This window comes from Monopterus albus, unplaced genomic scaffold, assembly GCF_001952655.1.
Source record: "Monopterus albus unplaced genomic scaffold, M_albus_1.0 scaffold219.1, whole genome shotgun sequence".
NCBI lineage: Eukaryota > Metazoa > Chordata > Actinopteri > Synbranchiformes > Synbranchidae > Monopterus > Monopterus albus.
In genome coordinates this window covers 811411-825143 of record NW_018128099.1, presented here as the reverse complement: position 1 = coordinate 825143, position 13733 = coordinate 811411, and the positions used below count along the sequence as shown (strand labels likewise).

General features: G+C 39.9%; 1 protein-coding gene across 4 annotated transcripts in view; it reads left to right on the top strand.

Annotated features, from left to right (window-relative positions):
- kcnh2b (potassium voltage-gated channel, subfamily H (eag-related), member 2b) overlaps positions 1–13733 on the top strand; it is a 175990-nt gene that overhangs the window by 143565 nt on the left and 18692 nt on the right. For 3 of the 4 annotated variants that reach the window (XM_020619426.1, XM_020619428.1, XM_020619429.1), the window contains exons 6-13: positions 3297–3476; positions 6005–6105; positions 6407–6545; positions 8500–8654; positions 9698–9792; positions 10012–10152; positions 13053–13252; positions 13390–13452. In XM_020619426.1, the coding sequence (XP_020475082.1) occupies positions 3297–3476; positions 6005–6105; positions 6407–6545; positions 8500–8654; positions 9698–9792; positions 10012–10152; positions 13053–13252; positions 13390–13452 (1074 nt within the window). The remainder of the gene's footprint in view (positions 1–3296; positions 3477–6004; positions 6106–6406; positions 6546–8499; positions 8655–9697; positions 9793–10011; positions 10153–13052; positions 13253–13389; positions 13453–13733) is intronic. The other variant, XM_020619427.1, reaches the window with a different exon arrangement.

Below are 13733 nucleotides of genomic sequence, written 5' to 3'. Positions count from 1 at the left end.
ATTGAACTGACTATTCAACCAAAGCCAGTGTTTCAGATCCCATCTTTCTCAGGGATACCTAATGAATGGATTGAGGATCCCCAGCCCTCATCTTCCACTGCTGTCCTAAGATACAACTTTGCATCCTATCTGCATTTAAATGGATCTTAGCATCTGCACTGTCCAGTCCCCATGGTTATGTTTTTTTTTTTCCACACAGAAGGCTAAAAATACCCTGCGAGATACCCCAAGAGGGTTTGCACAGCTGAGAGGGACACTTGACTGTGTGCACATGTGTATTTGCATGTTGTGTTTGTGCTTGTTCTCACTTGTGAACTTGTGTGTTCATGCCTGGACACAGATGTGCTTGCAATATTTATGATAACGAGCAATATTTGTGATATATTGCTGTTAAAATCCATGAAATCAAAAAGTAGAGGGCAGTGAAGTCAAAGATGACCATTTTCTACATTTAATCTATTCAAGTTTCAATCCTGACATATACAATATTTATGTGTGAATGGAGCAGCTGTCCCAGTGATCTACTCTGAGTGATTCTTTGATCAGCAAAGGGTCTGAAGCAATAGATGGCCTGAAGACCTGAACTAGCAAACCTTCTGTCATAATCTGAAATTCAAAGATGTTGAGAATGTGTAAAAGTCCAGGTTGTTTAAGGTGGTGATCAGTTGTGTGTCTGAGGAGAGAGTTTTTCCAACAAGGTTTTCCTCACAGTAACATATGCACCCACTTTTCCTGTCCTAGATGGTTGGATGTTTTATGCTGTAGCAAAGTTAGGCTAAGAAATTTATATAAGAATGTATAGGATTTTCTTACCACAATGGATTAGATAAGAATCCTATCTTAAGTTTTTCTTTTTTATATATTTTGACAGCTCTTTGGAAAGTCCAGTATTATTTTAAAGGTACCTTACAGTATGTTAGAAATAAAAATACCTGACATTGATATGTTATCTGTCAAAATGTTCATATTTATAAGGACAAGGCATGAAGAAATACAAAAAGAATAAGAGTCACATTTATTTATGCTGTAACAGGGGATTTAGGGCTGGTTAGATCATGGGTCCAGAGTCAAGGAATGAATAGATGGATAGTGGAACAAAAAAAGATATAAGGATGGCTGAGGAAATGAGGAAAAGGGGGGGTTAAGTGAAGAGCTTCATCTCTAGAGCACAGCTGGTAGTGTTGTATTAAACTGCATTATACTGTAAGGCCTTCTTTATATTTAGATTCACGTAATATGTGTGACAACATGGCATCAACAAAATACAAACTATCTTAATTTCGCCAATTCAGTTACTCCACTAATTGCTGGTGCATCCACACAGAATGCTGTCTGAGTGAGTACAGACAGCAAACCCGCTTCTGTATTTGCCGCTTGTTCTGTTCTTTGATAGTTCACTGTGTGGTCGTACAGTGCCTTGCGAAAGTATTCGGCCCCCTTGAACTTTGCGACCTTTTGCCACATTTCAAGCTTCAAACATAAAGATATAAAACTGTAATTTTTTGTGAAGAATCAACAACAAGTGGGACACAATCATGAAGTGGAACGAAATTTATTGGATATTTCAAACTTTTTTAACAAATAAAAAACTGAAATATTGGGCGTGCAAAATTATTCAGCCCCCTTAAGTTAATACTTGGTAGCGCCACCTTTTGCTGCGATTACAGCTGTAAGTCGCTTGGGGTATGTCTCTATCAGTTTTGCACATCGAGAGACTGAAATTTTTGCCCATGCCTCCTTGCAAAACAGCTCGAGCTCAGTGAGATTGGATGGAGAGCGTTTGTGAACAGCAGTTGTCAGTTCTTTCCACAGATTCTCGATTGGATTCAGGTCTGGACTTTGACTTGGCCATTCTAACACCTGGATATGTTTAGTTGTGAACCATTCCATTGTAGATTTTGCTTTATGTTTTGGATCATTGTCTTGTTGGAAGACAAATCTCCGTCCCAGTCTCAGGTCTTTTGCAGACTCCATCAGGTTTCCTTCCAGAATGGTCCTGTATTTGGCTCCATCCATCTTCCCATCAATTTTAACCATCTTCCCTGTCCCTGCTGAAGAAAAGCAGGCCCAAACCATGATGCTGCCACCACCATGTTTGACAGTGGGGATGGTGTGTTCAGGGTGATGAGCTGTGTTGCTTTTACGCCAAACATAACATTTTGCATTGTTGCCAAAAAGTTCGATTTTGGTTTCATCTGACCAGAGCACCTTCTTCCACATGTTTGGTGTGTCTCCCAGGTGGCTTGTGGCAAACTTTAAACGACACTTTTTATGGATATCTTTAAGAAATGGCTTTCTTCTTGCCACTCTTCCATAAAGGCCAGATTTGTGCAGTATACGACTGATTGTTGTCCTATGGACAGAGTCTCCCACCTCAGCTGTAGATCGCTGCAGTTCATCCAGAGTGATCATGGGCCGCTTGGCTGCATCTCTGATCAGTCTTCTCCTTGTATGAACTGAAAGTTTAGAGGGACGGCCAGGTCTTGGTAGATTTGCAGTGGTCTGATACTCCTTCCATTTCAATATTATCGCTTGCACAGTGCTCCTTGGGATGTTTAAAGCTTGGAAAATCTTTTTGTATCCAAATCCAGCTTTAAACTTCTCCACAACAGTATCTCGGACCTGCCTGGTGTGTTCCTTGTTCTTCATGATGCTCTCTGCGCTTTAAACGGACCTCTGAGACTATCACAGTGCAGGTGCATTTATATGGAGACTTGATTCCACACAGGTGGATTCTATTTATCATCCTTTGTCATTTAGGTCAACATTGGATCATTCAGAGATCCTCACTGAACTTCTGGAGAGAGTTTGCTGCACTGAAAGTAAAGGGGCTGAATAATTTTGCACGCCCAATTTTTCAGTTTTTTATTTGTTAAAAACGTTTGAAATATCCAATAAATTTCGTTCCACTTCATGATTGTGTCCCACTTGTTGTTGATTCTTCACAAAAAATTACAGTTTTATATCTTTATGTTTGAAGCCTGAAATGTGGCAAAAGGTTGCAAAGTTCAAGGGGGCCGAATACTTTCGCAAGGCACTGTATTAGGCAGGGCGAGAACTGCACCATAATACCCAGGATTTCATTCCTGGTGTGTCTTTGTGTTTTTTTGTAGTTGTGTGTAAGGCAGAAAGATCCATGTGTATGCTTGCGTATATATATGTGGAATATGTTTATATGTGGTTCCTTTTCGCTTGGCACTTTTGAGATAAAGCCCTCATGTCAAAGTCACTGCTACAAAGAAACAGACAGACATGCCTTGATACAGTTTCCACTCTGTCCCTTTCTCTCTACACAGGTTTTGTCTCTGGGTGCAGATGTGTTGCCAGAGTACAAGCTCCAGGCTCCTCGCATCCACAAGTGGACTGTGTTGCACTACAGCCCCTTCAAGGCAGTATGGGACTGGTTGATCCTTCTGCTGGTCATCTACACTGCCATCTTGACACCCTACTCAGCTGCATTTCTCCTCCAGGACCAGGTGGGCTCTCACTAAAATTAATGAATCAGACTACTGTCAAGTAAATTGTATTTCTAGTATCTTGCCCAGTCACAAGTCACAAAATTGCTTTTCTTCTGTACAATATATGACCGTGAGATCATCGAGTCAGTTTTAAAGACACAATATATACTGTGTGTGCAGACCAAGATATAGATGTATGTGTCTCATAAATGGCCCAATATTGATCTTGTCTTAAAGGAAAACACAGATATTGAAGAGATTACAAGTTTTATTGGACGTTTATTGTATTGGATCCATTATAATACAATGTGTATTACAACTGATATTACACAGGCAGATACACACATATCTGCACATATTCACATGTTCTGTCTTCATCTAAAAATGTATCACTTTGTGGCTCCTTTTTTTCTCTTTACTTACAAACCAAAACAACTCACTACAGTTAGTTTTGTCATTTATTAGTTCACTAAAATGTCATTACTATGAACATTTTCACACCAGTCTTTTTTCTATACATGCACATTTGTCAAGCCTCATGGTCAACATGGTCAAGGCTTTCTACATAAGTTCTTTTAACAGTAAAGACCTACAAGTGTCTTCATATTAAAACACTTTTATTGTGAAGCTCAAGAGCTGTTGTATCAACACTAAGCATCAGCATTTTTTCCTCAGCAAATGAACACAGCAGAACAGAAAACAATGTGGCTCCCACTGTGGGGATATTTGCCAGCAGAACATCTGTTGTGATAAATAAGGCAATATTATACATAGAAGATTTTCATGGCACTGAAAATTCAAACTGAACATATAGGGCTTTGATTTGCTGCCAGCACAAAGTGGGTGTCGCTTCTCAGCCTTTTGGCTAAGATCAAGTGTAGTATCTGTTCTTATCAATTTAATATCTAATACATCCCCTGGGGTGACTGAGGTTCAGTGGGTAGAGCAGTCACCTCCCATCTGGAGGTTCGAGGTTCTAATCACGGTGCCTGCAGTTCACATGTCAAAGTGTCCAAGACACTGAACCCTCAAGTTGCCCCCGATGGTTAGAGCCATCGGGTTGAGTTGGCACCACAGATGGCTGCCTCCATTCCTTGTGCGTGTAACATATTTGGCCAAATAAAGGTGATTATTATTATTAAGCACTTTCAGGATAACACCAGCTCAGCAAACACAACTGCACTGCAATTTTCCTGAAGCATAAGAACTGGTGCCCATCTTCTGTGAATCCGTTTGCATTCGTGTCTCAACCATTCAGTGAAAAACTTGTGTAAAAGGAGTGAAGACTGTGGTCGTGAGGACGAGTTAGAGATCATCCTTTAGATACATTTACCAGCCTCCCCACTCTAGGTGTGATATCACCACTATAGCCACTGAATGTTTCTCTTCATAGAGACCACTGTACAGTATTTCTAATTTTCAACCATTTTAATAAAGATTCAAGCAAAACTGAAACTTTGGAAAATGTTGAATGAAATTTAAAAGTTTAACAGTAGGTCAACCTCCTCAGCCTTGGGCGTCCATGAGCCAGTTGCCAGTTCACTGTTTGTCCTTCCTTAGACCGCCTTTGGTACTGTAGGTACTAGCCACTACAGACCACGAACACAAAACAAGACCTGCAGTCTGGGAGATGCTCTGACCCAGTCATCAGTTATCACAGTTTGGCGTTTGTCAAAGTCACTCAGATCCTTACGCTGCCCATTTTTCCTGCTTCCAACACATAAACTGAATGTTCACTTGCTGCCTAATATACCTTGCACACTGACAGGTGCCACTGTAACAAGATTGTCAGTGTTATTCACTTCGCCTGTCAGTGGCCAGAATGTTATGGCTGATCGGTGTATAATTGCTGCTAGTTACAAAGACAGAGCCTTTTTCTTCCATGCACAAAAACTAGTAAGTAATATTAGCACACAACTGAGTGAATATTTGTCCAATTCTTCTACAATAAGTATTTTTCTTATCACCATTTAGGAATGGAGTATATAAGTAGTAGGAGAAGAGATAGAGTGAAAGAATAGTTTGTCAGTATATCTCATATATTTCCATAGATTTAGTCATGTTGACTTTGCACTTCACTGACAAGTATGTCAGTTTTCTTGTGTGAAAACTTTCTCTGGCAGAGCCTCTCCAGATCAGCCATGACATCAGTGATAGCAGTCAAAGTCAGATTTCTGCAGTGCTTTCAAAGGGGATGAGAGGAGCTGGTTTGATCTGTGTTTCTAAAGCCCTCTGCAACTCCACCTGTCCATATTGCATTCCTCTCCCATGGAGCCCATGGGATGTTTCTTAGGACATTTTTTCTTGTAAAATAAAAAGCAATTTCAGTATAGCTTTTGTTTATGTGCCCTGTTTCACTTCTGCATATTAAGTCTACAAGCATATGTATTATCCCTTAAAACCCGTAATGCTAATCCATTTGAAAGAGGTAGTCATAGAAGTGTTCTATTTTTAAAGCAGTAGATTATAGCTCCCTCCTCCTGTCTTCTTATATTTGCTATCCTTTGTTTCACTTGTCTCTCTCATGCCCTCTCCTCTCTTCACAGGAAGAGACAGGTCCACAGAGTTGTAGTTACTGCTCTCCTCTCAACGTGGTAGACCTCATTGTGGATATCATGTTCATCATTGACATCCTCATCAACTTCAGGTATGATCTTAGAGTTCTGAGAAGTTAGAGTAGTAGTAATAGTACCCACAGTAGCAATGCAGAAGCAGTGTTCAAATTAGTCATAGTAAATAAAATATGGTTGTCCCAAATCAAATGCTCTGATCTCATTATACTCTCATTAGAGCTGGTTCTAAAATAAAAATAAAAAAAAAACTGCTGGTTTCATTAGAGGATATAGCAATAGCTAATGAAGTACGGTGGTACAAGGTGGTAGCCACATTAGTTATGGTAGTGTCTGTATAAAAGGAGAACAACTATTAATGTCAGTCCTTCCTCTCAGGACAACATATGTGAACTCCAATGATGAAGTGGTGAGCCACCCGGTGCGCATCGCCGTCCACTACTTCAAAGGCTGGTTCCTCATCGACATGGTGGCTGCTATTCCCTTTGACCTTCTCATTTCCCGCAATGGAGAGGAGGTATGTCATAACGGAGGGAGAGAAGTTATGAGCTACTGTAGAGTAAGAGGAAATAATCAAGAAGTGGTGTTGAGATGGAGGGATAGAGAGAAAAAGAGAGAAATATTGCTGTTGTAATCACGTTTGCATCTCTGCCGCTGTTTTTTTCTAATGGGATAAAGAGAAGATAAACAGAGATACAAAGAAGGAGGAAGGAAGAGAGTGATGGGGAGGTGAAGCATAGGAATTAACAGCTGGTTTACTTTTTACTCATAATTCAATCTTCTCCATGGGAACGTTTATTAGCAGCCATAACGCCACATCAAAAAATGAAACAATGAGGAAATTAAGCTGAAGCTTAAGTAATAGCTTGTCATATTCCTGTAACACTACTTTTACAGGTCTGTAATTTTCCAGTTTTGTGGAAAGAAGGACTACAGTGTCTCAAATCACCCCCTCAATAACGGACATTCAGTGACTGTGTGGTAAACAGGTGCCCTGAAATGTGTATATAACAATTCATTATTTTTTAAAATATGCATATTAATAAATGCATAATTTAATGGGTGATTATATTCAAATAATACCTTATTTCAATGCTTATTTCAATTTTTTATTTTATTTTTATGACAAGATTTTATATAGCAACAGAAAGCGGTTAGCATTTTACCAGTTTAAGATCTACGAATGTCTAGTTTAACTGGTTACCATTATGTGAATGTGCTCATAACTATGAGTACATGTAATATACAGTATTATGACATATTCCTGTATTAAAATATACAATTAAAAAAACGCAAACCCAGAAAGACCCCCATTTTTTTAAAACGTCATTAGTTTAACTGTGACATGGAGTACTGGTTTAACTAGGGTCCAAATTGATTGATCTCTTCAATGGGTCAAGCTTTAAGAATAATGAGCCCCAAATTTCCCATAATGCAACCTGAGAGTGTGTTTTAACAAGTTCCTGCTCCTTTCAAAGTCCATACCTCCAGTTTATAGCACAGGCTTTCTGTAAAAAAAAAAAATTAAATCTCAGTCCTTTGATTTCATCAGGGTTATTTTAGAAACCTCCAGAACCACAGAGGACAGTATGCAACTGGGTGGCACTTCTTTGAAATCAGTATAATCAGTGTTGCATCCCAAATGCAGTATATACATAAACATGCATTAAAAGTGAGTAGGTTTAGCTCAGTCTAGTACAGTTGGTGAAGAAACTGTGGATACTGATTTGCTGAACAACTGAAGAGTGGAGTAATGAATGTGGCTGGAGATTTTAAGGAGGTTATAGGAGATTTATGTCTGAAGGAAGAGGTCAGAGTTGGAGGAAGGTGGAGCAAACAGAACGGGGACACTATGAGAAGCTGCACTGTAGTCCACTGATGATGCTTCCTACATAATGAACATGAAAACCACTGAGCCAAGGCTGACAGGATCACTCTGCAGCCTAGCTAAGGATAAGTTAAGTTGTACCCAAAACACATCGATAAGTAATGAGAAGCATGTAAATAACACAAAAAATGGCCACACATCAAACCAAAAGCGATGGATATTCAAAGAGTGAATGGGGAGAGCTTTGCCAAAGTCACTTCATCGATGCTGTCCAGGAGAGGCCAGTGAGCCAAGAAAGTGGAGATTTTCATCAGCAGACAACTGTTATTTACTGTGAGGACACACACACAGAGCAGGACTAGGCTCTTTGCCAGTGCTGTAATCTGCCTATTTATTTGCTGTATGGATGCGGAGGGGGTCTAGGTATAAAGAAAACGGAATAGACAGGCCACAATAATGAATGGGAGGATTTACCACCTCCACACCGGTGAATCACACCAGGACGAGGCCATTGCTTTACCACCTGTGTGTGTGACAGAATTACAGCAGGTGGGAACACTGTGAGGAGATAGCACAGCCAAACAACTTCGTGTTCTGACAGTGTCTCATTTCTACTTTTCTCTGTCTGTCCCACTCCCATCAGCCCACCACTCTGATTGGTCTGCTGAAAACTGCTCGTCTCCTGCGACTGGTCCGTGTGGCCAGAAAGCTGGATCGCTACTCAGAATATGGCGCAGCTGTTCTCTTCCTCCTCATGTGCACCTTTGCCCTCATCGCTCACTGGCTGGCCTGCATCTGGTACAATGCCATATGACTGTCTGATGAATCACATGAAACGGCAATAGTGTGGGAATAATCATATCTCTCATTGCATATCAGAACTGTTACACATTAACAAAATCTTAACTTTAATACTAAGCCTTCTTGTGCTATATTATATATTGTACAGTATGTGTTGTCAAGCACAGTAGTACACAGGCAGAGATGGGACATAGGAGAGAAAAAAGTCAAAAAGATGTGAGACTTTGTGAGATCTGGAAAAAGGTTACACATATTTGCATGAAGTTGTAACCTGCCAAAGTTCATGGTGTAATTCATACCCTCTATGAAGCTGTCCAGAATGCTGCAGTTGGTTGATCATGAATTCAACCATGTCTGCCAGTTCAAGTACATTTTGTGACAAGTATCCCCTTGCACAAAGTATACTCTTCAAATGTCTCTCACTTATGTGAAGACCCTGCTTATGGCCAAATACTGATGTACTGTAATGTCTTTATAGTTGAGGCTCATATTTAAGCTTTATATTAAAGCTTGAAATAAAACCTTATAAAAGGCTAACCTGGATGTGCGCATTCCATTGTTGTCATTACCCAGGCGCTCAACTGACCCAGACGTATATTTGTCTAAATGTAAGACTTTTGTGAGATTAAAACATTTGTAAGTTTTAATTTCAGTGATATATTTTTCTCTTCTTTTTTTTAAGCATTGATTTTGTTTATTCATTCATCCCCCTCGATTTTCATCCATTGATTTTATTCCCCTCTCTTATGTCCCCTCCTGGGCTCTGTACACTAACATCTTACTCTTAAGTGTTTGCTTATTTCTTTGTTTGTTTTCTGAAGCATGCAATTTGTTATTTCAGCATAAAAAGTATTTGTATTTTGTTATAAAGTTTCAGAATTTGTAGTAGTCAAAAATATATATGACAACATTAATAGGAGCTATGTTCAGTCGTCATTTCCATCTGACAACCTGCTGTTCCAGCAGTGTCCAGATATTTGCCAACATCAGTAATTTTATTTCAAAAACAATCAAATTGTAACGATTCTTATTTCTCCCAGGTATGCCATTGGAAATGTAGAGAGAAATCGTTCAATTGGCTGGCTCCACACATTGGGGGACCAGTTGGGAAAACACTACAATGACACCATCCCAGGTACTGAAAGAACAAATAGTGTAGTGCTAATACTGGTTAGAAACATAGTACTGTTGGTACTCGTTAGTTCTGTTTGGTGTAATTTAATAGAAAACAGATCTTTAAAATAAAATAAATGAGCTTTGATGTGTCTCGGTTATGGAATGATCATTGTTAATCATCTGTCATTCTGGTAAACCAAGGGCCTATTTGTTTCACCCCTGTAAACTCCTACACCAGGATCAGGCCCCTGCATCAAAGACAAGTACGTCACAGCTCTGTACTTCACATTCAGCAGTCTGACCAGTGTGGGATTTGGAAACGTGTCCCCAAACACCAACTCTGAGAAGATCTTCTCCATCTGTGTCATGCTTATAGGATGTAAGTATGACTGACATTACAGAAAGTACTGTACAAAAAAGGCACAAAGTATGTGAAATGCAGTTTAGTACACCAACCTAATACCACTGGCAATGTAACACCTGTAATGGGTGCTGAAGTTTAAACAACAGATAAATGTATATCTCACTAGAAAAACTACAAGACTAGAGCAATTTGCAGTTGGTGCAAGATGACAAACCCACTGACCTGCTATGATTAGTAAGGTCTGGTCATAAAAAACACTTTTTTAATGCCAGGATAAGATATCATACGTCCTTGTATTACTTCTTTTACAATGAAAATAGATATGAGTTGAGATGAAATTAATGTGACTGGACTTTGTTGGGAATGCCACTGACTTTCATTCAGGCAACTGCACAATAAGACAATGTGTATACAGAGCCTTGTGAAAGTATTCAGCCCCCTTGAACTTTGCGACCTTTTGCCACATTTCAGGCTTCAAACATAAAGATATAAAACTGTAATTTTTTGTGAAGAATCAACAACAAGTGGGACACAATCATGAAGTGGAACGAAATTTATTGGATATTTCAAACTTTTTTAACAAATAAAAAACTGAATAATTGGGCGTGCAAAATTATTCAGCCCCTTTACTTTCAGTGCAGCAAACTCTCTCCAGAAGTTCAGTGAGGATCTCTGAATGATCCAATGTTGACCTAAATGACTAATGATGATAAATAGAATCCACCTGTGTGTAATCAAGTCTCCGTATAAATGCACCTGCACTGTGATAGTCTCAGAGGTCTGTTTAAAGCGCAGAGAGCATCATGAAGAACAAGGAACACACCAGGCAGGTCCGAGATACTGTTGTGGAGAAGTTTAAAGCCGGATTTGGATACAAAAAGATTTCCCAAGCTTTAAACATCCCAAGGAGCACTGTGCAAGTGATAATATTGAAATGGAAGGAGTATCAGACCACTGCAAATCTACCAAGACCTGGCCGTCCCTCTAAACTTTCAGCTCATACAAGGAGAAGACTGATCAGAGATGCAGCCAAGAGGCCCATGATCACTCTGGATGAACTGCAGAGATCTACAGCTGAGGTGGGAGACTCTGTCCATAGGACAACAATCAGTCGTATACTGCACAAATCTGGCCTTTATGGAAGAGTGGCAAGAAGAAAGCCATTTCTTAAAGATATCCATAAAAAGTGTCGTTTAAAGTTTGCCACAAGCCACCTGGGAGACGCACCAAACATGTGGAAGAAGGTGCTCTGGTCAGATGAAACCAAAATCGAACTTTTTGGCAACAATGCAAAACGTTATGTTTGGCGTAAAAGCAACACAGCTCATCACCCTGAACACACCATCCCCACTGTCAAACATGGTGGTGGCAGCATCATGGTTTGGGGCTGCTTTTCTTCAGCAGGGACAGGGAAGATGGTTAAAATTGATGGGAAGATGGATGGAGCCAAATACAGGACCATTCTGGATGGAAACCTGATGGAGTCTGCAAAAGACCTGAGACTGGGATGGAGATTTGTCTTCCAACAAGACAATGATCCAAGACATAAAGCAAAATCTACAATGGAATGGTTCACAAATAAACATATCCAGGTGTTAGAATGGCCAAGTCAAAGTCCAGACCTGAATCCAATCGAGAATCTGTGGAAAGAACTGAAAACTGCTGTTCACAAACGCTCTCTATCCAACCTCACTGAGCTCGAGCTGTTTTGCAAGGCGGAATGGGCAAAAATTTCAGTCTCTTGATGTGCAAAACTGATAGAGACATACCCCAAGTGACTTACAGCTGTAATCGCAGCAAAAGGTGGCGCTACAAAGTATTAACTTAAGGGGGCTGAATAATTTTGCACGGCCAATTTTTCAGTTTTTTATTTGTTAGAAAAGTTTGAAATATCCAATAAATTTCGTTCCACTTCATGATTGTGTCCCACTTGTTGTTGATTCTTCACAAAAAATTACAGTTTTATATCTTTATGTTTGAAGCCTGAAATGTGGCAAAAGGTCGCAAAGTTCAAGGGGGCCGAATACTTTCGCAAGGCACTGTAAGTATCATTTGCAATAAATTATTTACTTCCATCAGCGGAACTTTTCCAGACACTCTAGTCAGCATAACTGGGATTATTTTAGGCAGTTACAATTAGACTGTGGTGTTTTCTTTTTTCATATCCTATACTTTTTATAGTTACGGTACAGCAGGTGGACAAAGCCATAGATCATATTTTCATTTTGAAAGCACATCACTTAGTGACTGTTTAATAAAATCCAGCAGCAGAGTTTGCAATATCCCCGCTCAGGCTGATCATCTCAGCTTCATTTCTCTACAGTAATTATCTTTGCAGGGTGACCAGAGCCCAGGAAATTAGTTTTTAAATTAATTCTAATAAGTGACTAGAAACTAGTAAGGTCTTCTTTATAGTATTCCAATACTCATTATTATATATTTTTAGCTGAAATAAAAAAAAAACAGAAGTAGCAGTGTAGATTTGTGGAGCTACTCTACAAATGAACCATTACAAATCTACAGTAGAAACTCTAAGCAGAGATTCAGTGTGTCTCAGTGACACATAGAAGTACATTTATAATGTATATGTCTGTACTTCCAGAACAAATATGCCATCCTTCCCTAACACACCTCTGATGCAAGCTTACATATGTACTATTCCCATGAATTGACTGTTTCAGCTTCTCTTCTTTGTCTTGCTCCACTTACCATATTTTTTATTAAGCTTACTGTATCACCTGAGCATGTTACGTTTTATAATATATGTCTTTTCAAACAGAAAACCAAAAATGTGTCAGGTCACATTATGTGTGCTGCTGTGTTCCCTATCCTCTGTTAATAATGCCTGTTTCCTTCTTCCTCACACTTCCAAACCCTCCTTCACATCTCACCCTCTCCCCTTCTTTGACCTCCAGCCCTGATGTACGCCAGCATCTTTGGGAACGTGTCGGCCATCATCCAGCGTCTGTACTCAGGGACGGCCCGTTACCACACCCAGATGCTGAGAGTCAGGGAGTTTATCCGTTTTCACCAGATTCCCAACCCACTCAGACAGAGGCTGGAGGAATATTTCCAACATGCCTGGTCCTACACCAATGGCATTGACATGAATGCCGTGAGTACTGATCCTCATGCACTCACATCCCGTGTGTGTGTGCAGTTTGTCTGTTCAAGTTCATGAACAAGCGTTGAGCATGAATACACGTACAAAAGGCTAGAAGAGTGTTTTGAGCCTGCGTTGTACATTAATAGGATGATTGGAAGACTTTGTCTCGGCATGCATGGTCCGACATCATCAGACAAAATAGGAGTGATGTGAGTATCATGAATAATATACACACATGCGCACACATACCCACTTCTGCAAATAGACAAGTTAGTCTTTGCGATATCTGTTCCAGTTTTTTCACAGGCTTGTAGGCTACCACACTTTTTTTTTTCCTTGCATGTATTATAGAACATGCATGGCCTATTTTAAAGGAGTGCTTACTAGGAGTGCTTACTTGTTGTGAACAGCTGACCTCAGCCTGAGCTCTGTGTACAGTACATAGTAGGTCAGGGCTCCTTACACACACGCAGCCATAAGGCCAGCCACA